At 38.3% G+C, this 25,432-nt stretch overlaps 1 protein-coding gene across 1 annotated transcript in view; it reads right to left on the reverse strand.

Annotated features, from left to right (window-relative positions):
- The window catches only part of LOC133529507 (cilia- and flagella-associated protein 58-like), a 39,369-nt gene extending 17,478 nt beyond the window's left edge, over positions 1–21,891 (reverse strand). The window contains exons 1-15 of the mRNA XM_061867229.1: positions 21,539–21,891; positions 20,136–20,264; positions 9,581–9,674; positions 8,362–8,497; positions 5,054–5,231; positions 4,219–4,338; positions 3,598–3,792; positions 3,306–3,427; positions 2,876–3,015; positions 2,178–2,316; positions 1,652–1,701; positions 1,475–1,567; positions 1,235–1,320; positions 782–991; positions 338–488 (exon numbers count right to left, since the gene is read on the reverse strand). Of these exons, the coding sequence (XP_061723213.1) occupies positions 338–488; positions 782–991; positions 1,235–1,320; positions 1,475–1,567; positions 1,652–1,701; positions 2,178–2,316; positions 2,876–3,015; positions 3,306–3,427; positions 3,598–3,792; positions 4,219–4,338; positions 5,054–5,231; positions 8,362–8,497; positions 9,581–9,674; positions 20,136–20,264; positions 21,539–21,622 (1,927 nt within the window). The 5' untranslated portion in view covers positions 21,623–21,891. The remainder of the gene's footprint in view (positions 1–337; positions 489–781; positions 992–1,234; positions 1,321–1,474; positions 1,568–1,651; positions 1,702–2,177; positions 2,317–2,875; positions 3,016–3,305; positions 3,428–3,597; positions 3,793–4,218; positions 4,339–5,053; positions 5,232–8,361; positions 8,498–9,580; positions 9,675–20,135; positions 20,265–21,538) is intronic.
- Between the last annotated feature and the right edge of the window lie 3,541 nt (positions 21,892–25,432).

The raw sequence follows: 25,432 nt of genomic DNA on the forward strand, positions 1-25,432 counted from the left end.
GAGGAAGGTCAGCAGGGAAAAATTGAGACCTGATCTTAAGCAGCCAGGGAAATCCATTTCATAAAATTGCCTTGCCGATATCTTTAGGCAAGGCAATCTGTCAATCGGTCTGAATTAAATCAAAAGCAAAAGCATCGGATCTGAATCAGAGCCAAAAAAATCGGGTTTTGACTTCTGGTTTGCCTGTTGTGGCTGTAAAACAACCAAATCTTCATTCAAGTTCTTTATGTTTTAGAATTCTTAGTAACGGGCATCATAATTAAATTGCAGTGTATTGTAATTACCGTATGGTGCCTAAAATCAAATAAACCAGGCGGGATTCGTCATTAAAACATACCTCGGTGCAACGTGACCTCAAGGATGCGTATCTTCTCATACAGCAGGGCGATCTCGTCGTTCCGGCGGACCAGTTGGGCACCGACCACGTCTCGTTCGTTCATCAGGCCCTCTAGCTCCTTGGTCAGTTTGGCGCGGGCAGTGTCGCCTTCCTGCGTTATGTAAGGGAGAATAAACAACAATCAGACTAAAGAACCGGCGCAGGACGTAAGTCAACACCAGTGTCACCAGTATACACACCTATGTTCCCACATAATGAAAATGTTAAATAATGAGATACACTTTCTAGCCTTTAATCGAAACCAATCAATCATCTCTTATTTAATTTGTGGTTGTGATTTATAGCTCCAGGCCAAAATCACATCAAAATTATATGTAATTATTCCAGTGTTGTTTAACTTTTGGGAGAAGCCGTCACCAGAACCTAAATCTATAGAAGCCCTACCTGAACAATCCTATTCAGTCGTGCTTCCTCCTGCCGCAACGCCGCAATATCCGCCCTGGCGTCCGCAAGTTTCGTCACGCCCGCCTGCACTTCCATCCTGAGTGACTCCACCTTCTTGTTGCATTTGCCAAGCGCGGCTTCGCATGATTTTAGACCGGTCTCCTTGCCGCTGATGTCTTCTTTTAGCTGCTCGATTTGATATGCTAGCATCTAGACAGAAGATAATATTGTTAATATAGAGAAGACGGTAAAATGGAACAGATACTTACCGGCAGTAAGTTAATTAAGGTACCTGACACAGAGGGGCAAACTTTAAGATCAGGCAGACCAGAGATATAATGAGCTATCATTTTTGTCTTAATTTACTTCTATGAAATTATAAATAGTATTTGAGTCCCGAGGAAGGACACATGATATTTTTTATCACGCAAATCATCATTTTACGCAACTTACTCGCAGTTTCTGCTTGAGATCTTGAACCTCATCGAGCGCGTCGGTGTAGTTTTTATGCAGGACATTCCTCTCGGCCCGTGTTGTGTCTAAATCGGGAATGAACAGTCATCAGAAACAGTTAAGAGCAGGCATTATATCGTACCAAATAGTCTACTTACGAAATATCATCTGAATATTGATATTTAATTACAAGTTGTTTTTCGTATAGCTTGGCAAATTATTAGGTAACCAAAAACTTACCTAGCGCGACGCTGAGTTTGTGCGTGCTGATCTGTTCTTCGCGTAACGCTTTCTGTAGATCCATAATATCGGCCGTACGAAGGCGAACTTCCTCTGCAAAATACAACTCACATAATTTATTGATTTGTCGCTTGAAAATGAAATCTCCATTAAGTATTTCTATTTGTTTTCACTGACCTGATATCTCATCAATTTTTTCGTTTAATGCTATCGCCTCCTCCAGCATTCTAAAAGTAAAAAAAAAATTACAAACCAAGATCCTGTTCTTCAATTAATTATAGCTAAAGGGATTTACAAATTAACCCACAGGATTCAGCACAGCATTAATTTACAAGATTTATTTGGATTAGACTACAAATAATTTAAATAGGCCAAGGACAAATGCCAAAAGACGCCCATTGTTAGACACTTGGGCAACTTAGACACTTGGGCCCCTAAGGAGTAGGCAAGAAAAGAGCAAGAGGATATAATTCTAGCCATACTCAATTTTTTTAAAGACGTTTTTGCCTTGTAGCCCCGGACCGCAAAATGAATTTACTTAAAGGTGACGTTCGGGTGCAAGGTATCAATCCAAGGTTACCTATCTACCTGAATCACCAGACCGGCCACCTAATAAAGCCGGGCCGCAGGTTGAGTGTCGCTGATTTAGTCTATAACTACCCTAATAATTATAATTTCTGTTTTCCACTTGATTCCAGCTCACCTATCCTTGTCCTTCTCCAGCTGTCGGATGACAAGCCGCTGCCGGTTCACTTGCGCATTGCTCTGATCAACCTCCGTTTCCAGCTGCTTGCGGCGGTTGTCCATCAGATTTAGAGCGTGCAGGTTCTCGAGGGCTTCGTCTTAAACCAAACAAGCCTTAATAAAAGTAGATACGATGAAAGTAGTTCAGCAAAGTCTTTGTTGAATAGAAATGAGGAGATCATTAAGAGAAATGAGGTAGTTGACATAACTCAGACACATCTATCTCATCTCCGAAAACTTTAAATTCGATTAATAAAACCTCGACATTTTCATTTTACCAAACGCGATTTTTATAAAAACTGTTGAGTTTTTAGAAGGGTAACCAATCTAACCTAACCCAACGCGTTCGGCCAAATGAAAATAATGCTAATGAAAATTCGGACATGTTACCCTTTACTACATTGAAAGCTCGGATTACGAATTTTGCATGAAATTTGATGCATGTTTAAGTTCTTTTATAATAGGAGCCGTGCGTGTTGAAGTGTCTATTACCTGGTGATTCGAATCAAAATCTTTAACAATTAACGCCTATAAGCAAGCCCCTTCCATTTCAACCCTATAAGGTGGGGACTCAAGGCCATTGACATAGAAATTCCAGAGGAAATGAAATGTGACAAAACAGAAAGAAATACAAGCCCATTGGGATGAACGACTTACTCTGAATCTTCTGCATACTCTTGTTGAGTATCTCCTTCTCTCGGTTGAGGTTCTCGATATCTCGCTTGTCAGCCTCAGCTTTCTTGTTCCCCAGCATGATTTCTCGCTCCATCACGGTCACTTGCTGCCGCAGTCCGTTTCTATAGATCAAGACCAAAAACTATTTACATGTTTGAACCCCCTTCCTTACATCCAAAAGGGTAGTTCTGGTAAAGTTAAATGTCGGGAAATGATCGGCGCGCGGCGTCGTTGGCTAATAATATGACACGTAGGTATAGGCGACTTCACAATATAAATAATGTTACAATAAGTTTTCACTATGGTCGTCTAAGCATAGGCGGCTGAAATAAATATTTTTGAGTTAATATCGAGCCGGCCGACACTCGTGTCGGTATCCAGCTCGATGTAATTAATAGCCATTAAACTGTACCGTTCGCTCTCCGTGTCAGCTTTTATTTGCTCGAGCCGCTGGTACTTCTTCATCTGCTGCACGGCCTGCTTCGTCAGCTTTGACACCTCGTTCCGCATCTTATTGTTGTCGCTCGTCATGTTCTACAAGATAAAACGTCTTAGCAGGATCCACAGTAAAATGGCCGTTTAGAATAATAAAGTTGTATAACTAACGAGATGGTGTTACTGGGCGGGATACAGCTTATAAAAAACATGTCCTTCAGCTCTAACTACTATCTCGTTCTCTCTCTGTCAACTGTCTCTGTTGTTACCTTCAGTTCTCTGGAAGTATTGCAGAGATTTTCCTTCGCCTTTGCGAACTCTACATTGGTGTTTTCGAGGGTCTCCCTGAATAGCGCAGCCTTGGCTAAAGCCGCCTCCTCCTCAGCTTGGGCGGCTTGTAGCTTATTTTGCATGTCCTTCAGCTGACGGTCGCGGCGTTCTATAGTGTGCTCCGCTTTGGACAACTGGGAACAGGTAGGGGTTCATATCAGTGCGTTAGGGACTTTTACCAAACAACTGGAAATATACCCTTCTGCGAAATAGTCGTATTTTTATGTATACGTATATTTACATAGGTACTAACAGAAAATATTAGGTAGGTAGTTCTTCAGAAAAAAAGATCTCAGTTTTGGTAGTTGAATCGATCTGATACTGAACTTTAAATGAATATGTAATTATGTTACTTTTAATGGCTGGGTAATGGAATCGGTTTAAACCGTATTCTGTTTTAGAAAGTTGGGGTCAAGAATTAAACATAAATGGTGTACAAACAATTAGGTAAATTTACGAAGAAGATACACACCTACGTTTGAAAAACATAACTCTCTTTTAATAGTGGGGTAAAAAGGAATGGGTGTTAAAGTGACGATTGAAGTAAGTTAAGATAATACCGTGTCATTGAGGTTCTTAATCATGACCCTACGGTCCTCGACGACGTTCTTGAGGCCCTCCACCTCGCCCTTCATGTGGTCCACGAGGCGGTTCTGGCGAACTGCGTTGTTGCCGGCTTCCTGCAATATAAGGAGGTTGATCCAAATTTAACAATGTTTTATGGCTTTGAACTGGATTTGATACGACCTTGGGATCGTCAACGTTCTTGGTGATTAGCGATAAACTCCCTAATAAAATGTTACCTAGAAAAATGTATTACGTTAGGTGTACCTAATGTAATATTACACCTATTACGATTGGTTCTAATTACCTATTACGATTGGTTCTAATTACCGAAGTTTCTAAAATTGCGAAAATTCCACAAAAGTTTTCATGATTACGTGTAGGAATTTAAAAAAAAACATTTTTATAATGAAAGTTAGGAAACGTTTTCTGAAAATCTTCTAGTACTTGGATAGAAAGTGGAAACTTTTTGCAACCTGCACATCTGTAGTTCTAATTGTTTATTTCCAACCATAAAATATCTAATTATCATTAGGTATCTAATAATATTAAAACATAAGCAAGTACATATATGCTACACTAAAATGCACAGAAGAAACACTGATTAGAGGAGTAAAGATAAAAAAAACTGTTTTTGTTATTTTTCGGACCCTCTAAAGAAGTCCCCCCTTTTCACCACGCTGGTAAGTATTGTCGCCTGACATTGCTGGTCCAACAAATACAAATTTCGGTTAAGGGTAGGTTAGGTTAGGTTAGACAACGGCTATATGTTGTCTGCCTCCGTCTAGTTCACCCTGTAGCCGCTGCTTTTCTGTTTGAACTAGAACCTACCTCAAGCTGTTCTTCCAAGCTACTAATGGTATCATCAGCCTTGTTTAGCTTCTGTTCCAACTCCTCGATGTAGCTGGTGGCTCCGGACAGCCGCTGTCTGGCTCCGTCTAGTTCACCCTGTAGCCGCTGTTTTTCTTTCTCAAACTTCTCTTTTTCTTTAGCGGCCGATGTTGCGCCACTGTAGCATGTAAGAAATAAATTTTAAAAGAGACAAAGTCAGCCATAAATAAATAATTTATTATCTACGCATAAATACTCATAACTCTACTCTCTAAGGATAAACTATTAGAATAGAATAGAATAGAATAGAATATCATTTATTTCAGTATAAGTACACAGTTATACAATACATATAGAGGAACTATTTGGACTATTGGGTCAATTTTTATATTGTTGTAGTTTTTTTTTTGTTACATTTCGATACATTTTGGTACGAGAGAGAGCTCCTAATTCTTGGTGAAATAAATACGAAATCCCAATTTGGGACAATAAATGTACCCTAGTAATTTTTCGAAAATACCATATATTTTCGTTATTTAGGCAAATGGACCAGAAAAATTGGCGATATTTTTTTCACAATAAAAATGGAAAAAGTGTATGATTCTGAGTAGAAATACCTATGGGAGTATCTCAGAAAATGATCTGAATAGACGAGAACACATGCATCGAGGCTTGGCCGCCTTTGGGTATCTACTGACAAAATTGGTTTACCGCTAAAAATAAAATAGCTGATGTTACCAATTGTGTAGCTTTTGTAGGATTCTTTAATTGCTTAATTGGCATACTCGTACCGTGCCTTGGCAATTCAATTCGTAATTTGTTATTAAGCTATTTACATATCTTTCCTCAATACATCAAACGAAACTGGCGTCGCATTAACAATATACGATTTAAATTTCAGTTTTATGTCTGAGTGTTACAAGTATGATACAAGTAAAGTTAAAAAAAAACTTCTTATAAGATTTTGAATGCTCGTCATATAAGGTCCGACCGAGAACGCTTTTTTGTCTCGGCTGAGAACGAGACCGAAACCGAGATTCAATGGCATTCTCGGCCGAGACCGAAGAATTTATAAAATAGAAGAAAAACACGAATTTTGCACTAAAAACGTTTTAATAGTTGAAATTCGACCATTTATCAGAAAAAAGTTATCATAATTAATTCGTAGCGCTATTAAATACCAACCAATGTATCTATGTTTTGATGCGTGCCTTGCGAAGCTTTATGGGTGGTTTTGACGAAACTGGGATGCACGGAAAAGTTTGTTAGGATGGTCCGGCTATTGCATGACAACATGCAATGCTACTTAAGTGTTAAGGGCGAACAATCAGAGTTTTTCACTGTAAGCTGTGGCGTGAAGCAGGGTTGTGTGCTTGTGCCCACTTTGTTTGCCTTGTACTTCGCAGTAGTAGTTTGGGGGGCACTACAAACTTCTTCTGACGGCATCCGTATTCGCTATTGCACCGATGGTGGCATATTTAACCTAGCCCGGCTTAAAGCGCGCACCAAATTGTCTCTCGCAGTCATAACTGAGATGATTTATGCAGATGACTTGTGTTTCGTGGCCGAATCTCCAGGTGCTCTACAACAGCTTATGTCGAGTCTTGATGAGTCTTGTCAAGGATTAGGCCTAAAAATAAGTGTCAAAAAGACTGAAGTTCTGGCCCTTGACACAATTGCCAATTCCCAGTTTGACATTAAACTCGGCCGAGACTCACTTAAGCAAGTAGCCCAGTTTAAATATCTGGGTAGCACCATCACAGCCAAGTGCCACCTTGAGAACGAAATAAACTGTAGAATAGGAGCCGATGCAGCAGCATTCGGCAAACTTTATTCAAAGGTGTTTCGGTCACACGACATAAAGCTCGCTACAAAGGTTGCTGTATACATGGCTATCGTCCTGCCAAATCTTCTATATGCTTCAGAAACGTGGTGCCTGTATCGGAAGCATATTCGCTCATTAGACAGCTTCTATCTGAGATGCCTCCGCGACATTATGGGTGTCCACTGGTCCGACCATCTTAGGAACACGGAGATCTTTAGACGTGCCGATGTCGCCGGAATAGAGGCCTACCTAATGAGACGACAGCTACGATGGTGCGTTCACGTCTCCCGGATGTCCCAGGACCGAGTCGCGAAACGCATCTTCTACTGCGAACTGCAAAATGGTAAGCGAAAGCGAGGCGGCCAGTTTCTGCGGTTCAAAGATGTGTTGAAGCGGCATATGAAGAGAGCTCATATAGAGCCAACAACATGGGAGAGTCTAGCTGGTGACCGTCTACAGTGGAAGCATATTCTGCAAACGCAGGTGCGTGAATTCAAAGCCAGGCGACGCACAGAACTGGACGATAAGCATGACAGCTAAAGGCCAGACCACCTATGGCAATAATATATAATTACATCGGAGGGGTGCTGACCTGCAGCGAGTGTGGCCGCACATTCGCTGCTAAGATTGGCTACGTCAGTCACCTGAGAGCGCACCAGCGACACTCTCAGAGGTAGAAAGCAATTGCTGTGACCGAAAACGGCTAGTAGACGATGATGAAATAGTTCCGTAGACAAAATGTCAATAACAGAACCGATAGTTTCGTCATGTCCGTCTGCCTGTCTGTCCATATGTCACAGCCCTTTTACTCGAAAACTAATCTCGTCAACTCGAACATATTGAAATTATTTTAAACTAGTCACAATTTACCAATCGATAATTCGTTCAGTAATCATATTCTAACTGCATTTAAGTGTATTATTATTTCATGTTTATTAAAGTTCGTTAATACCAAAGATTAAGGCTAGCATCATATTTTATTAAAATTATTAATGTTCACTGTTTTTGTGACTTTTGGTCACATGACAAAATTATCCATGTTGGTCTTTGATGTTCTTAAATGCCAGTGATAGCTCATTTCATTAATGAATTAACATAAACACATTACATTGACATTATGTCATTCTGTGACGCTGGCGAGCTCCCAATAAACTGAGTTTGTAACGAAATACTGAGAGTTAAGTCACTAAATACTTACGGATCATCGTCACCTTGTCGCTTGAGTGCGGTGAACTCCTTGTCCAGCCTCGCCACGGTCTTCTTTATAGTCTCCAGAGACCTCACGCTGGCGGGCTCCCGGCAAACTGAGAGTATATCAATAAATATTGAGAGTTGGTCACTAAACACTCACGGATCATCGTCGCCTTATCGCTTGAGCGCGGTGAACTCCTTGTCCAGCCTCACCACGGTCTTCTTTATGGTCTCCAGAGACTCTACACTGGCGAGCTCCCGGCAAACTGAGAGTTTGTCACTAAATACTTACGGATCATCGTCGCCCTGTCGCTTGAGCGCGGTGAGCTCCTTGTCCAGCCTTGCCACGGTTTTCTTTATGGTCTCCAGAGACTCCACGCTGGCCAGCTCCCGGACATGCATCGCGTCCGCCAACGCTCGGGCCTCCTCTGTTAAATGATAGATATCTTACATTACAATCAATTGTAAATAGATTTTTATAGTCACGAGTACAATTATGTAAGTAGCAGGAAGTATTCAAAAAGTTGTCGGATACTTCTTGAAATTATTAGAAGCATCCATTTTGGAGAGTTTCACATAGTACCCCGCAAGAGAAATTATATGGGAAAAAAATTGCATCTTAGCAAGTTTCCGCCATCAACATTAGACCACAGTACCGTGGGCGGAAAATAATTTAGTGCACAGACACAGCATTCCAGAAAAGTGTACGTGACGCTAATATTTTTAACACTTTTGATTAACCTGTCGCCTGTCAAAAAATGCACCCCTCTATCTACCCAGGCCGGACATTACCGGCCAATTGTTTGTTGCCCTTGACTCCCGCTCCCCACCCGCACGGGCCACCCCAGATTTGTTAAGACGGATTTTTTTTTACACCCGAACAAGTTCGCAGTCGAAAGCAGCTTTATTTTGATTTTAATAAAACTGCTTTCTGACTGGGGTTGAAATGGCCGGAGATCTCCGTACGTAACAAATAAGGACAGAATACTGAACGGAGATCTCCGGCTGGGGGTAGATAAGAGGTACTTTTTTGTCAAAACCTTGACAAATGTAAATGTGGCTTTTTTTGGTCGGAAATATCCGTTCTGGGTAGACGACAGGTTAACCCAATTATTTATTCTGTAATTAAGCTAAGGAGCAGATATTTGGCACGATAACGTTTAATAAATTAGCTTTAAATTCAACTACAGATGTATATATCTGTAGTTGAATTTTAATAAAATAATGTAAGATGTATACATCTGTAGTTGAATTTAAAGCTAACTTAGTGAATAATACTTTTCCATCGTATGTTCTCGGAAACGTTCGTATTTGTCATATCCATCCAGTTTTTGGTATTGGAATGGACTAAACAAACATGACAAATACTAACGCTTCCGAGAAAATAAGATGGAAAGAATTATCCACGAATAATACAAATGTTTGCAGGTATTAAGGTAGGTACGATACCCGTCAGGTCCCCGACAAAGTAGACCTTTTTGTGGCATGCCTCTGCAGTTTCCAGTACTAACCGATATCCTGACGCAGTTTCTCGATGGTCTGGTTGGCCTCGCTGATCTCCGCCATGTAGTCTGCGATCGTGTCGTCGAAGCGGCCCATTTTGGTCTACAAACAAACAGTTCTCTCTCTTTAAGAACGTAGTATATTAAGAATAGAAGGTAGTATATAAAGGGTTACAGAGGTATTTCCAGTTGGATATATGGATATTACGTATCATTTTATGATTAATATGTACCGTTTCTCCAGTACAGTTCCTTGTCTCTTTAAATAGGTACTGAAGTAGAAATATATCACTTTGTAATATATAAAAAAAAGATATATATTCAAAATTGATTTCTTGGGGTTAGATATGAGGATATCCCGTATCGTTTTTGGTATATTGTACAAAAAACAAATCAGCTATATCGTACCTGGAGGAGCCCAAACTCGGTATGTTTTGAAAATTATTTTTGTTTCAATTTAAATAATGTAATTTAAAACATAACTGAAAAGTAATAATGTGGTATATTTCTAATCGCCTCAGAAAGGCCTTTCATATGATACCACACGGCAGGTTTCTCAAAAAAAAAAAAAACATTTTTTTCCATACAAAAAAAGAAGGACTCGGTATTCCCCTCCTAAGGGAATTTTTTTTAGGAACTGCAAAACCACGGAGAAAACAGTCGACTACGTTTGTGACCACTCCTGTTGCCTCTTAATAGGGATTCACACATTCCAATCAAGTAAGTATTTAATATTAAAATCATAATTCTTCCCGTATTCGTGATATTAAGAGACACGACGAGACAGTTTGAAAATTAATCGTACAGTCGCCATCAGATATATCGGAGCGGCCAAGGTTCTCACAAATATCTGAACACGCCGCTATTGTCAAGGCGCTAGAGCGCGTGTTCAGATATTATTGAGCACCTCGGCCGCTTCGATATATCTGATGGCGACTGTACAATCCTATCATTTCCCTAAATAAGGTGATAGATCATGGCCTGAGACAGTTCAATCAAAAAAACAGATTTCCTGTCTAGTGTTATGCATATTAATTACTAAACATTAGAAAAATCTCGTTAAAACTTATTCGAAAGTCTGCCAACGATCTAGAATTGGCCTCAGATAATTATCTAGATACTAGACTGAAGGTCTATATTCCCTATATATATTCCGGTTTGATTTAAATTAAACTTTAAATACCGCATGTTGGATACGGTCACGGGGAAGTAGACTTTATAAAGTATGTGCCTTTCTATTTACATTTACCTATCTCATTTAACATAAATATAATCACACCTATTTTCCGGAGGGGTAGGCAGATACCCGTGGGTTTCCACTTGCTACGATCCTGACATACCTCTTTCGCTTCCTTCACTTTCATAACATATAAGTATGTAATTTAAATATTTATATACCGAATAAATTAATTTAATATTTATTGTTCCAAAGAAAACTAATAAACAAATTAAAAACAAAAAAGACTTGCCTATTGGCGTGTTTGGATTATTCGGCCAATTATAGCAAATATAGATGGATAAATCCTCCTCACATGTTCGTTTTTGACCGATAAGGCAAATACGCGAACACGCAACGCCATGTGAAGTGACAGCGAGATATAGGCTTAACGTTTTGAAGCACGCCGCAAGTTACCAGGCCGTCTTCCTTTTCAATAAGTTACCCACTGAATTTAAAACAATTACTAACAGTAAAATTTTCAATGCAAGACTCAAGAGTTATCTTTTAAAAAAGTCGTACTATTGTATAACCGACTTTATAGACGATAGCTGTACTTAATTATAGTTTATTTGAATTTTTGCCGAGGTTACGTTTTTTACTATGTACATATTAGTGTATTATTCTAGTAGGATACCAAAGTGACGATATTATTATTTATTGTTGACATATCTTAGTTATTAAATTTTAAATTTCTAACATTTTTTATTTTTATTTTTATTGATATTTTATTTGCTTGATTGATATTTAAATCTTATTGACATGATACAAATTTCAGTTAATATTATACATATATTCTTCAATACTTTTAATTAATATCATCATCTTGGGATCACTAATTAGGCTTTAATTTCTTCAATATAATGTAATGATTTATTTTTAATTTTAAGCTATGTTCAACACAATATTTTATTGTTATGAATGAATAAAGAATTGAAGACGACATTTCCGTTGTCGGTGGCCATGTCGGACTCCATTTGTTGTCGGGAGGCTTAGAAACAAATGGAAAAAGCGGCCGCTTAGTACGAGTCGGACTCGCCCATGAAGGGTTCCGTACCATTTATGACGTATTAAAAAAAAATCCGGCCAAGAGCATGTCGGGCCACGCTCAGTGTAGGGTTCCGTAGTTACTCTTCCGTCACAATAAGCTAAACTGGAGCTTAAAGTATAGTAAATTGTTAACCAAGGGATGAAACGGTACCTTTCACATAGGCAAATTTGCATAATCAGTACCTAATTAAACTAAGTCTTTTTACTATGAAGGGGAAACTTTTTGCGATAACTCAAAAACAGCTAAACTGATCATGTCCGTTATAGTTTTCATTTAATGTATTTCTTAAACTCTACTTCCACGAAGTTTTTCATATTTTTTGGACCTATAGTTCAAAAGTTTGAGGGGGGGGACTCATTTCTTTTTTCTTTCGGAGCGATTATCTCCGAATATATTCACTTTATCAAAAAATGTTTCTTGAAGACCCCTATTAGCTAAATGTTTCTTGAAGACCTTTTCAACGATACCCCATACTGTAGGGTTGAAGCAAAAAAAAAATTCACCCCCAATTTACGTGTTACTACAAATTACGAGTTACCCTAAAAAAAAATTTAAAATTTTATTGTACGACTTTGTCGGCTTTATTGATTTATATATCCATGCCAAATTTCAGCTTCCTAGCACTAACGACCACGGAGCAAAGCCTCGGACAGACAGACAGACGGACAGACAGACAGACAGACAGACAGACAGACGGACATGGCGAAACTATAAGGGTTCCTAGTTGACTACGGAACCCTAAAAAAGTACTTACTAGATCTCGTTCAAACCAATTTTCGGTGGAAGTTTACATGGTAATGTATATCATATTTTTAATTCTGTCATTTTAGAGTTACAGGGGGGGGGGGGGGGGACACAGTTTACCACTTTGGAAGTGTCTCTCGCGCAAACTATTCAGTTTAGAAAAAAAATATATTAGAAACCTCAATATCATTTTTGAAGACCTATCCATAGATACCCCACACGTATGGGTTTGATGAAAAAATATTTTTTGAGTTTCAGTTCTAAGTATGGGGAACCCCCAAATTTTTTTTTCTATTTTTGTGTAAAAATCTTAATGCGGTTCATAGAATACATCTACTTACCAAGTTTGAACAGTATAGCTCTTATAGTTCCGGAAAAAAGTGGCTGTGACATAATCGGACAGACAGACGGACATGACGAATCTATAAGGGTTCCTTTTTTGCCATTTGGCTACGGAACCCTAAAAAGTGACCGTCCATACAAAAAGAGAAAACGTTTTTCCACTTCTAAATATTTTCAATCCTCCATGATTTTTTAGTATGTTATTGACACAATGAAAAACTAAGTTTTCCTTTTTTTCAAATATTGCAAAACAAAAAAAAAATCCGCGAAACCTATAAACCTAGAATATATTATGCTGAAGCGATCGACATCAAAATCAAAGTGATATGTTAAGATTTAGTTAGTGGGAACCGTTTTCTCCCGAAATGGAATTTCATAGAAAAAAAAATACCGTTATTTCGTTAGATTCAAAAAGCTATTCTTCCCTCTTAACTACGATTCCGACCGAACGGGCGGAGTCGGAGAGAATTTCACATTGGCACGGTCACAAGCCGGTCGCCCCGGTCGGCTCCTCACGGACCCGGACGGTTCCGGACGGACTCCATCGTGTCTGCCATACATAATGTATAGGCACATTGAAAATACGCTCCGGCGCAGCCCGACTCCAGCCGGTCGGTGGTTTAGCAGCCGATTACAAAAACAGGTTACGAATTTGATCTTGTCGACATAACAAATCCAGATCAAATTCCTGACCTGTTATTACAACCAGAATAAGACTCCACATCGATAAACAGACCATAATTTTGCAACGAGTAGATTATGAGAAGATAGAGCAGCCATAAAAAAAAACAAATTGTTAGTATATTTACAAAGGCACCTGCGTGCGCCGCTGTGCAGCCGCGCCAGCTAGCGGACACCCTTAGGAAGGAACTCACTCGTGAACTTGCGATAAAACTATGCCCGCGTAGCCAACGTTACAATCGTTAACGCTCCGTAGCGTAGCGTAGTCATCTCTCTCTATCACTCTTCCATATTAGTGCGACTGTGACAGTTGCGTTTCGTTCGCCACGGAGCGTGAACGATATGCACGTTGGCTACGCGGGCAGCCCGTTTGTAAGGATATTTTTCTTTTTGAGTAATTTCTCCGAGGTTACCGAGAAACTACCCGTCATGAACCGATCGGACGTTGAAACGGATGAACTCGACAGTAAAACTTGTGCAGATCTTAACTTCCGTAAGTTCATAAGTAGGGTAATTATGTATTCATTTTCTCACCTTATTGCAATGGATTAAAGTGAAGACAGGGAAATGGTAATATTACTGTTAATTTACTCATTATTTTTCCAAAAGGGTACATCACTAGATACTATTACCACTACACCTTATAACACACCCGACGCGTTTGTCTGTCTGAATGTCTGTATGTTCGCGATAAACTCAAAAACTACTGAACGGATTAACATGCGGTTTTCACCTATCAACAGAGGGGATTGTCGAGAAACGTTTAGGTGTAAGAATAATATGTTAACCCGTGCGAAGCCGGGTGGGTCGCTAGTAGCATATGTATTGGAGCTTCTAAACTTTTATTATGACCTTCCGGACTTCCTCTTAATTCACAAGGTTAAGCAAACCATTCGTCACTTGTGCAGACATTTAGGCACAAGTTGCTGTTATTGATTATACTCGTAAATAACTCTAATGCAAATCGCACTCATTATAAATTATAAATATATCACATGTATGACAATTCAAGTGGTATTACGTGTGACAAACTGCACTTGTATGTATAATGATAAAAACATGTTTTTTGAGCCGCTTTATCGCTCTTCACGTATTCGGGGACAGAGAGGCACAGAAAGAGACAAAAAATTAGGCCATCTGTTCTTTGCCGACTGCGGGAAATCAAAAAGGAAGCATATGATTTTAGCAATAAGTTTGTTTATATTATTCCAAGTACATACCTACCATCGATTCCTTAAGACTTAGAACATTGTGTAATAATGTCGTATAATATTTATTTATTTATTTATAGCATACGTCAATTATGTAAGTAGTAAAAAAAACCGGAGAAGTGCGAGTCGGACTCGCCCACCGAGGGCTCCGTAGAAACTCATTTTATTATTTTTTACAAGTTTATAGTTTTCCGATTTTACCTACAGGTACTTCTAGTATAAGACGGTATTACTTGCCAAATTCATACCTAGGTCTAGGTCAACAACAAATATTCTATTAATTTTGATTCCCTTAATAGTGTCAGCAGGAGGACCACGTGCAGGCGAAATAAGCCGGGCACAAAGATGTTATTCGTACCCCTCCTCCTGATTAACGGAAGAGATAGCATCGCAACAGAGAAGGATAACTTGAATCAAACCCGGCTTGGTGCCAGCCGTTATGCACCTGCAGCCGATCCGACTCCGCGCGTATTGACTTGTCTTTCCCGCGTATCTAGTTGGTGAGGGCGAGAGAGGGTCAAAGGTCTTGGGCAACTCTGTGTCTCTTCGTTTGTTTCCCAGGCGATGCAGTGTCTGTGGAGAGCTCACTTCACCCACGATGGCTTTGCCGCGTGGAAAACAACACGGGGACTGGCAGTGTGTCGTGTTTGCCGCTCCCGTATTGGCTTACACAGCCATGGAAAACGTTGTCGCCTTACCTGACACTGCTTGTGTAGTCTGTAATAGACTCGAAGGCCAATGAAGCGAAGTAATAGTGTCGTAATATACGTTTTTTGCCGCATAAACGGGCGTATCTTTTTTTACGTTGGCTTACGAAGTTTGATTTTTCCACAGCTTCAAGGGACCCAAAAAAATTAAAAAAAAAACCGGCCAAGAGCATGTCGGGCCACGCTCAGTGTAGGGTTCCGTAGTTACTCTTCCGTCACAATAATCTAAACTGGAGCTTAAAGTATAGTAAATTGTTAACCAAGGGATGAAACGGTACCTTTCACCCGAGTTAAACAAATAGGCAAATTTGCATAATCAGTACCTAATTAAAGTAAGTCTTTTTACTATGAAGGGATTTTTTTTTGCGATAACTCAAAAACAGCTAAACTGATCATGTCCGCTATAGTTTTCATTTAATGTCTTTCTTAAGCTCTACTTCCACGATTTTTTTCATATTTTTGGACCTATGGTTCAAAAGTTAGAGGGGGGGGACACTTTTTTTTTTCTTTCGGAGCGATTATCTCCGAATATATTCACTTTATCAAAAAATGTTTCTTGAAAACCCCTATTAGTTTTGAAAGACCTTTCCAACGATACCCCACACTCTAGGGTTGAAGCGAAAAAAAATTTCACCCCCTCTTTACGTGTAGGGGAGTACCCTAAAAAAATTAAATTTTTAGATTTTATTGTACGATTTTGTCGGCTTTATTGATTTATATATCCATGCCAAATTTCAGCTTTCTAGCACTAACGACCACGGAGCAAAGCCTCGGACAGACAGAGAGACAAACAGACAGACAGACAGACGGACATGGCGAAACTATAAGGGTTCCGTTTTATGCCATTTGGCTACGGAACCCTAAAAAGGACATAATCGAACGGGTTTTTTGTTTATTGCTTCTCCTAATACAGCTTAGCTTTTTCTGATTTTGGAATAGACGTATTTTTTTGGCAAAATTTTCGTATATACCTATATATTTTTTTTATGGAGGATAGGCAGGCGTTTGACCACGATCATACCTGATGGTATGTGATGATGCGGTCTACGGTGGAGCACGCTTACCTATGAGATACCTATTTCCTCTAGCCTTGAAGAGATTCAGATTCAGATATTTAATAGGTAGTCACTGATGTATTTCGTTTCTCTGATCGTTATTTATAATGAAAGATTCCGGATTGCATAATGTATTATGATATTAATATTATACATAAAAAGTGAAGCAGGCGTAGGTAACTATTAGAATGTAGAAGTTTCGTGACCTTATGATGACGTTTTGGTAAAAATCATATTTAGTACAAGCTTTTATCGCTGATCGGACTTTTCTTACCACAGGCAACTAATCCTCGTCGCGAAAATTCTCAAAACCCCAAACACTAAATATTATAATGCCACCTTCTGTCTCCATCATAAGATCAGCTTGATTGTTAATATTGCATCGTCAACCGACTTACATATGTATGCAAATTTTTAGCAGCTCAATCGGAAATCGGGATGTGGATACAATTTAGCTTCCAAGATTTAACCCACACTAACACACTACTTAACATACATCACACGAACAGGGCAGGTTAAATATAATAGTTAAAAGCTTAATAAATTAATAGTTTAAAAAACACTAGAAAAACACGCTTTAATAAATGTCTCAACTCGCAAGTGCAAACACGACTATGATCCGATATTCCATCATGGAATGCCAGTGCCTATCTCCGACTTCATCATCAGACCTTGAACCCTAATCGTGATCAAAGTTCATTACAAGACTTTTCTAACAAATCCAAACACAGCTATGATACGATGTTCAATCATGAAGTTCCAGTTCATATCTTCCGGCTCCATCACCAGATCAGTTCAACAGTACCATATTATTGTATTGTCATCAGAACTACATACAGCTGCCAATTTTCATGACGCTACGATCCTTGGAAGATGGTTAAATTAGTTACCTTAGATTCCATTACATAGTTACATACAGGTCGACCTAATAAAAGTGTGTTAAAAAGGTAGTTTCTCGAAGCCTGGAAGGATTTAGTTTATGGCCTAATAAATAAAATAGACCATATCCTATAACTAAATGTATTAATTTCTTATATCATGTCTCTCTTACACTTTGCGACAGGGGTGAGATGAGAAATATTTAGTAATTTAATAGGCATATAAATGCAGCTATAAAAAGCCTAATTTGAATCTACATTTGAAAGAAGGACATTTATAACTTGCGTAGCCTTGTTCAATTAAAATCTGTCAAGTGAGAATTTTACTTACAATTAGACCTCTTAATTAAATCCTATAACAGACGCTACAGAATTACAGCAAGTATCTTCAAATATTTTTTCACCACACCAGCTCGGAAAGGCTCTCTCTGTACTTAAAAATCGGATAAGAAAGTTGCATTTTCTCCACATATGAGGCAAAGTAATCTGATGCAAATTTTGAGTGGAAATTGAAATTGAAATCTTTATTGTCATATTGTGAGTTACAATGATCTTAAAATTATATCAGGGTAGAATAATCACAAATTTGGTTTGCTCATGTTGGCTGGTAGAATTGACTTTTAAGCGATGATTTTGAATGATAAATATTTAATAACGTTCTGAATTTGATTTGTAATGTTTATAATGTTTGATTTGTGATTTGTAATAATTTTCCTTGTGTTGGTGTGGTGAAAATTTTTGTGTTTCACTCGGGATCAAAGTTTGTTTAACCGTCGTGCCCTCAAATCAAACCCTCGCAATGCTTAAAATTTCAAATTTCGGAACCACTTGCTATGCTAGCGGTTCAATTTTGGAATCTTTCGCTTGCTCGGGTATCAATATTAGCACTAGGGGTTAAACAACAACTTTGCCCCTTGTAAAAAAATAACTATTTTAGTTTTTATGTGATTCAGTAGAATACCAAGCCCGGTTCGTCAAGGCAATGGTACAGTTGAGTTCACAAGCCGTTACAAATATGTAGATGCCTCTAAGAAACTGATAATAAGGTCGTGTAAATATATTTTTGGAACGTTGGCTTGTGAAGATGTAAGTATGTGAACTCGACTGTACCTAAGCCTTTGTGAAAAAACTGTCAGCAAAATGTTTCGCCTTGTATCATTGAAGTCCTGGGAAATTTGTTAAGTAAATGTAAGTGCTCTTTTCTTTACTTCTAGATTCTAGACAGTTCTTCGATATTTTTAGACCTTCATATACCTAATCGTAACCATATATGACCGAAACCGGCAAAACGTTCCACTTTGTCGCTTGTCATAAGGACGCTTTGACAGGTTATTCGTATAAAAATATAAGCAAATCTCATCCTTATGGCAAGCGACAAAGTGGGACGTTTTGCCGGTTTCGGTCACATATCTCGTCCTTAGCTTTGCGTTATCCATGTCTGATCCACCTTATTGATTTATAGATAGCAGATAATAGGTAATAGTACATTACGATAAAAGTGCGAAAAATAGGGAATTCGAAACGAGTGGCGATAAATTAAAACCCGACCGAAGGGAATGTTTTAAATTGACACGAGTTGCGAATTACCTATTCGCACATGTATCGTACAACGTTTTACAGTACATATGGCCTTTTCAATGTTCGACACAGTAACGTAATATGCTAATTTTCGCACTAGTGCGGTAAATTAGCACCATATGTATTGTAATAGTTATTTGTTTCACAAGGGGGGGGGGGGGGGGGTAATACTTGTTTGGCCTCTCGTGATAATATTGGTAATCGAGCAAATGAAAGATTCAAAAATTTAATCCACGAGCCTAGCGTATGGTTTAAAAAGTGGAATCTTGAGCGTTGTGAGGATTTTAAGGCACGAGGGTTAAATAATCTTTGCTGCCGAGTGTAAAAAAGTTTTTCACTAAACATTGATTGGGGACAAAAAAGAAAGAAAACATTACAAATCAAATCCAAATAGACACAATTGAATTTATCATTTAAAATCATAAAAAAGTTAATTCTACCAGTTAACATGGGGAAATAACTCACTCTTGTGGATAAAATGCAATTTTTTCAATAGTTTTTGAAGAATAAGGAAAGCATATATGAGTTTTATGAGATAAATAACTTAGTATGAGCAGAGGCAAGGAAAATAAAAAAAAGGTAAACTTGCGACCCTGCTCTACCAACTGAATTACCAAAGCTTATCAGTCTGTATTAAGGCACAGTAGCCAGCAGATAGGTCCAGCCAGCAGAGGTTTTGAATAATTGTATTAGATCACAATATGGTTTCCAGAAAAATAATTATCAATAAAGGCCTTTCTCTAGTAACTTCATCGATTCTAATCCTGATTTCTAGACTTTCACTCATTCGAAAGAAATCGCGAATATTTTTTGCACAAAAGCAAAATATGAAAATTGCAATTTTTATTTAAAAAAATGATATCCGCGATCCCGTACTCAGACAGCCATCCCGCTCACACGTACGCCTAATGAGAGTGAGAGAGGAAGAGGAACCTAAATTCAAAGGGTCTTAATAATATTTCTATCGTATCGCGTATACACAAAAGATAATACTGTACAAACAGCAACAGTAAGAGTGTCCATCGGTGGACCTTATGCCTTTGTAATAAGGTCCACCGATGGGCAGTTAACAGCGTGGGCGATGGTAGGTATGTCGCTAACCTTGTAGGCCTCGATTTCCGCCATGTTCTTGTTTTTATCATCTTTCAGCTGGTAGTAGGAGTCGTAGAGCTTCGTGTACACGTCCGAGTACATCTTGAGGCCTTCGGCTTCCCGCATCTCCTCCAACACCTGAGGAAAGTAGACTTTTTTATTAAAGTACCTAGCTCTTTTTAGTTATAGCTTTATTCCCACGACTATGATAAAATATTTTTTGTGGTCTCTTTTAGGATAAAAGCCTTGAACATCTTAAGCCATTTCTAGCTATTTTGATGATGTTGTCTACCCATACCCATATACATAGCTCTATGATTAGCTAGAATCGAGTAGGGACACCTAAGCGAGTTTTCTTTTTAGGGACAGAATGCTTCCTCTTAGACAAAGTTAGTACTGGTATTGTGAAATGTGAAAGTGTAGCAAGCAATGATTTATCTACATGGGTCTACTTTGTTAACAAAGGATTTATCCCTACAAGTACGTTTCTTGAGCGATAAAATCAATGGGTCATAAAATCAATACCCAGTAACAGTTTTGAATGATTCACGGTTAGTTTCACTGGACTTAAATTGACCGGGATATAAACCGTGATATAGTTTTTAATTATGGAGTTCCCGATGGATGGATTTTATTAATATTGTGTTTGGACTGCGTCGAAATATCGGGAGCTCCATAAAAACAATATATATATAAAAGGTAATGACGGTTAATTTAAGTCTAGTCAATACTTAGTAATTTTTATAACGGTAATGAGGTGCAGTTGTATACCTCACCTTAACAATAATTATCAGTGATCCGATTTCCCGGTGCAACACGGGGTGAATGACCTCAAACATTAAACTAATATGGATATACCCCGGGATTCCATAACTTATATTGTTGAATAAGTTACTGGCTATATTACATTCAGCAAATTTTAGTAACATTTGTCGCGTAAAATAAATATTTTCAGAAAATAAGTGTATGTGCATTGTGCATATAATAAGCGTTAGTATTTTCTTTATTCATCTTAACGCTTAGGTATAGGTTTTTTATAATATGCATATAATAATAAAATACCAAAACATAAATAATGCATACAAACACATTATAAAATACCTAACCTAGGATGCCGCCTAGGGCTTGCAATTCGATTATTCGAATATTCGAATTCGAATCCGGGAATTTTGGTCATATCCATATTACGTTTTCTACTTCCTTCCTATCCCACGGTGCTGCATCGGAAAATCCGATCATTGATAATTATACTTGTGATATTGTTATCACTATAAAGAATTAGAACCGGCCGATCCGTCAAGATTAAAGTGTGATTTCTTACAAAAGTATTTAATTAATAGGTACGAGTAAGTATCTATAGAAGTCTTTAATACTGCTTGAATTGAACCTGATCAGAGCACCAGCAAACTTACTTTCTCGAACTCCTTCTCCGCCTCCGTACATTCCGAGGCCACGGTAATCGCCGCTCCGAATCCTTCCTCCTCGTCATCTTCCATGGTTCTTTACAATACCAAAAACTTCCAAATAAACAATAAAAGCTGATATAAAAGGCGTGGTGTGACTGAATTGTTTTGCCGTTGTCTTGGCAACGGCGTCTCAATGCAAACTTCAGTCTGTTTTGACTTGCGGATGTTGCTTATTGTAAGGGCCGTAAGAATAACAATGCGGTAAATATCAAGGTTTATTTAAGACATTTCAAATACAAATGAGGGCAAAGAATACGGGTCGAGAAGGGTGCCGCCGTCAAGGGGGAAATTGAGGAGAAACCGTGGCGGTTAGGACTTTCTGGTGTTGGGAACTTCCCAATTTTTTGACAAGTTGATAGCTTGATAATAAGATAAAAACCATTTTGAGAGCATTTAAACAAGCAAGTATGGAAGGTGGCGGTAAGGAATGGAATCTCCATGTACCAAAAAGTGTCATCAAAAAACCTTAAATAGGTGGCGCTACAATACCTAGAATACTTGAAAAAATAATCAAATCATAGACAGCGCACTTCACTCCGTCAATAACGCCTAGGTTCTTGGCTATCTCTCCAGAGTAGCGCTAGAGTAGCTAAGAACCTAGGCGTTATTGACGGAGTGAATTGCGCTGTCTATGATTTGATTTTTTGGTTCAAGTACTCTAGGTATTGTAGCGCCACCTATTTAAAGTTTTTTGATGACACTTTTTGGTATATGGAGATTTCGTTCCTTATCTCCACCTTCCGTATTTTATTTAAATAGTGCCTGTGGAGAGATGTTAAATTGTAGCGAAGAAAATATATATATATATATACCTAACCAGTACCTTGTGGGTGCTTTTTTGGGTGTAATAAAACTGTTGAAACAATAATTTTGCTCCACTCTATAACATGTAAACTCTTTTATAGGAAGCCTACTTGTCTGCGATGTGCGTTTGAACTTGTCAACAAAAATGTCATTGAATTTGTTTACATGATATAGGTCCTCAATGGGTCCTCAACTCCTCACATACATTTTATACTATTTGGACAATAAATGTAAATATAAACAAGAAGCAAAAGATAAAATACTCACGAGGAAGGATACTTATACTTAGTAGGCTCTAGGTACTTCATTGATTGGTGAAATAACGTCAATCAATGCAATCTTACATCCATGTTACATCCAATAGGAGAAAAGGAAGCTCTTCGCCTTACATCTTCAGGTCAACGTTAGTACGAGTACTTAGGTATGGTAGTAGTTTTTGTGCCGCAATTCGGGTCAAACACATTTTAAAACACGTTTCAGAGAAAGGTCGCTTCCGTGGACAATACAATAAAAGTTAACGACTCTGGTATTAACATGTTTTTATTATTTGACTCTCAATTATTAAAAAAACTATCACGCCTGTGAGGGCGCAGCGTAAAAATTAACTTTAGATTCCTTAAAGCTTGCGATGTCTACAGGAAGTGTAGTGTAGTGTAGAGGAATGAGTCATATCCTCTTATTGTGCACCCGCGGCAACGGCGTGAATAGCGACAATGAAAGTAATACTCATAAGATGGACAATCGGACATACTCGTACTTACTCCAGGACAGCCGTACTCAATCGTTTTTTTATGAGGGCCACAACATGGTTTCGCCTTGTAGCCCTGGGCCGCAAGATGAATTTTGCTTAAAAGTGACGTTCGGAAGTTCGGATAGCAAGGTTATGTATCTATGAGTATACCAGGATCACCTGGCGGGCCACCTCGCTGCTCTAGAAGGTCTGACTTATGAACCACATAAGTACTTATTGGTTCCCTATCTGAGGTGAGAAAATGATATTTTCATCAAATCTTATCTTATCCACTTGCATCTTAATCTTTATTCTTATCTTATCTTTTTCACTTGCAGGTTCTGCACAATGTACCCAGTCAGCTCCAAAGAAAAGTGACCTCCCTGCATAGAAGTTAGTATGATGACACGGAGCTCTGATCTGAACATCACTAAGAAGATTTGCGGGCAAATGACTCCCAATCGGTATCCTGATGAAAAAAAAACCTATCGGTAAGCTAAACTGATTATTATTTGAGGATCTAAGAATCGCAGGCAAAACTCCTTCGGTGTCCATATGGCTCGATCTTGAACAGTCTCCCCCACTTAATTATTAGTGAAAAGTTCTTCTCGACAACTGTTTAAAAATATAGGAAGTTTCTATTGGTCATGGTTGTGTAGTGTTGGATCACCAACAACACACAACAACAAACAACAAGTACAGAACAGGAACAGAACAAGTAGAAGGTCAGTTTATGACATTGACAAGTACCTAAGTCAAAATTCTTACCGTTGTCTTCTTATGTCCCACATTGAATTATGCTTTCTACTAAACAGATAAAAAAAACTAATTATAAAATAGCACTTCATCTCATAAAAAAATCACTACTTTGTCAAAATTAGGAAACAGAAAACGAAACAACGAATTTAAGTAGTCTGACTGTTCAATTTATTTTTTATGTTGCATTATAATACCTATATGTGTATTGCATTATTTGCATTTATGATTCATTTCCATCGATTGCGACCGGGATACGGCCTTCGCAACTGGATATCAGGGATGATGAAACAAAGTCGCGGGTTGCGTGATCCTGCCCTTGGCATTTCAAGCACGCAAACATAGATGATGCTTATGTAGACGTCAGAGGACGAAGTTTTAAGTTCCTTAGCTAGCTGGGGTAGCTTTTATTGATTGATAAAGGGGTTTAGCTGTCCCGTACCAACGAATTTTTATCTCGTGGGCGTTTTCTAAAATAAATCCTGATTGGGCTTTCTTGGGCTCATTCTACTCAGAATCGTTAGCATTCTCCACCCTATCATTAAAAAAAAATGTCCAAAAATGTCCGTTCCATTCCATTACGTCACAATTTAGTGTAACAAAATTTTTCAGTTGTTTGCGTGTGACGTAGTGGAAACTTACACATTTTTGGGGCATTTTTTTAGCATCATGGTTGAATATGCTAATAATTCTTAGTTGAAATAATATTTTTATTTCAGAAAAAGCTCTCGTATAATACAATTACATTCATTGAACGTTTTAAGCCGATGATTCAAATTAATGAGCATTTTTCACATTTGTGACAGAAAAAAAACTCTTGTACTTGTAAATCTTTAGAAAATTTGCGTTTGTAAGGAACAGCAATGGTATAGATAATTTCGTAAAAAGCTGAGTTAAAGTATCTCTTTCTATTTGTAGTGGACCGGTGTTCTGACACTGATATAGAGTAATGTTTTGACTAAAATAGAAGTTGAAGAAAATAATGAATGGGTTCAAAAAACAATGTTGCGGTCTTCATCAGATCTACGATCCGTTTCACCAAATGTCTCGGGAGCATACCTCTTGCACGTAAAAAATGACAAAATCACTATATATGTCCATATCACTACGAGTTTTTTTTTGGATTTCTCGGGGATCGCATCAGATCAATTGTAAAGTTTTTCCCTTTGGAACACAAACATATTAAATTGGACTTCTAGGAAAGAAACTTCGAAACAGGTGAAGGACTGTGAAAAATCTTTTATTTAGGTGTTACATAACATAATGGGCATGTTCATAAAATTTAAATAATTATCTTTTCGATCGAAGGCATCGAAGCGTTAGCGAACGTCTCAGTTTTATCTCGGGCATTTTGCTTTCGTATGTCCGGATATTCTCATCTACAGGTCGCAATTCTCGTGAAATTTTGTGACTAGATTCTATGATTAAATAGTTTTTTTTGCCGCTCCAGTTTTTATCGATTAATAAGTATTTTTCAGTTTTACATTTTCTAAGCTTAACGCGAAGTCTACAGCTCACAGAGCCACAGTACTTATAGTGGTTATTAGGTA

The sequence above is a fragment of the Cydia pomonella genome, chromosome 21, assembly GCF_033807575.1.
Source record: "Cydia pomonella isolate Wapato2018A chromosome 21, ilCydPomo1, whole genome shotgun sequence".
NCBI classification, from domain to species: Eukaryota; Metazoa; Arthropoda; class Insecta; order Lepidoptera; family Tortricidae; genus Cydia; species Cydia pomonella.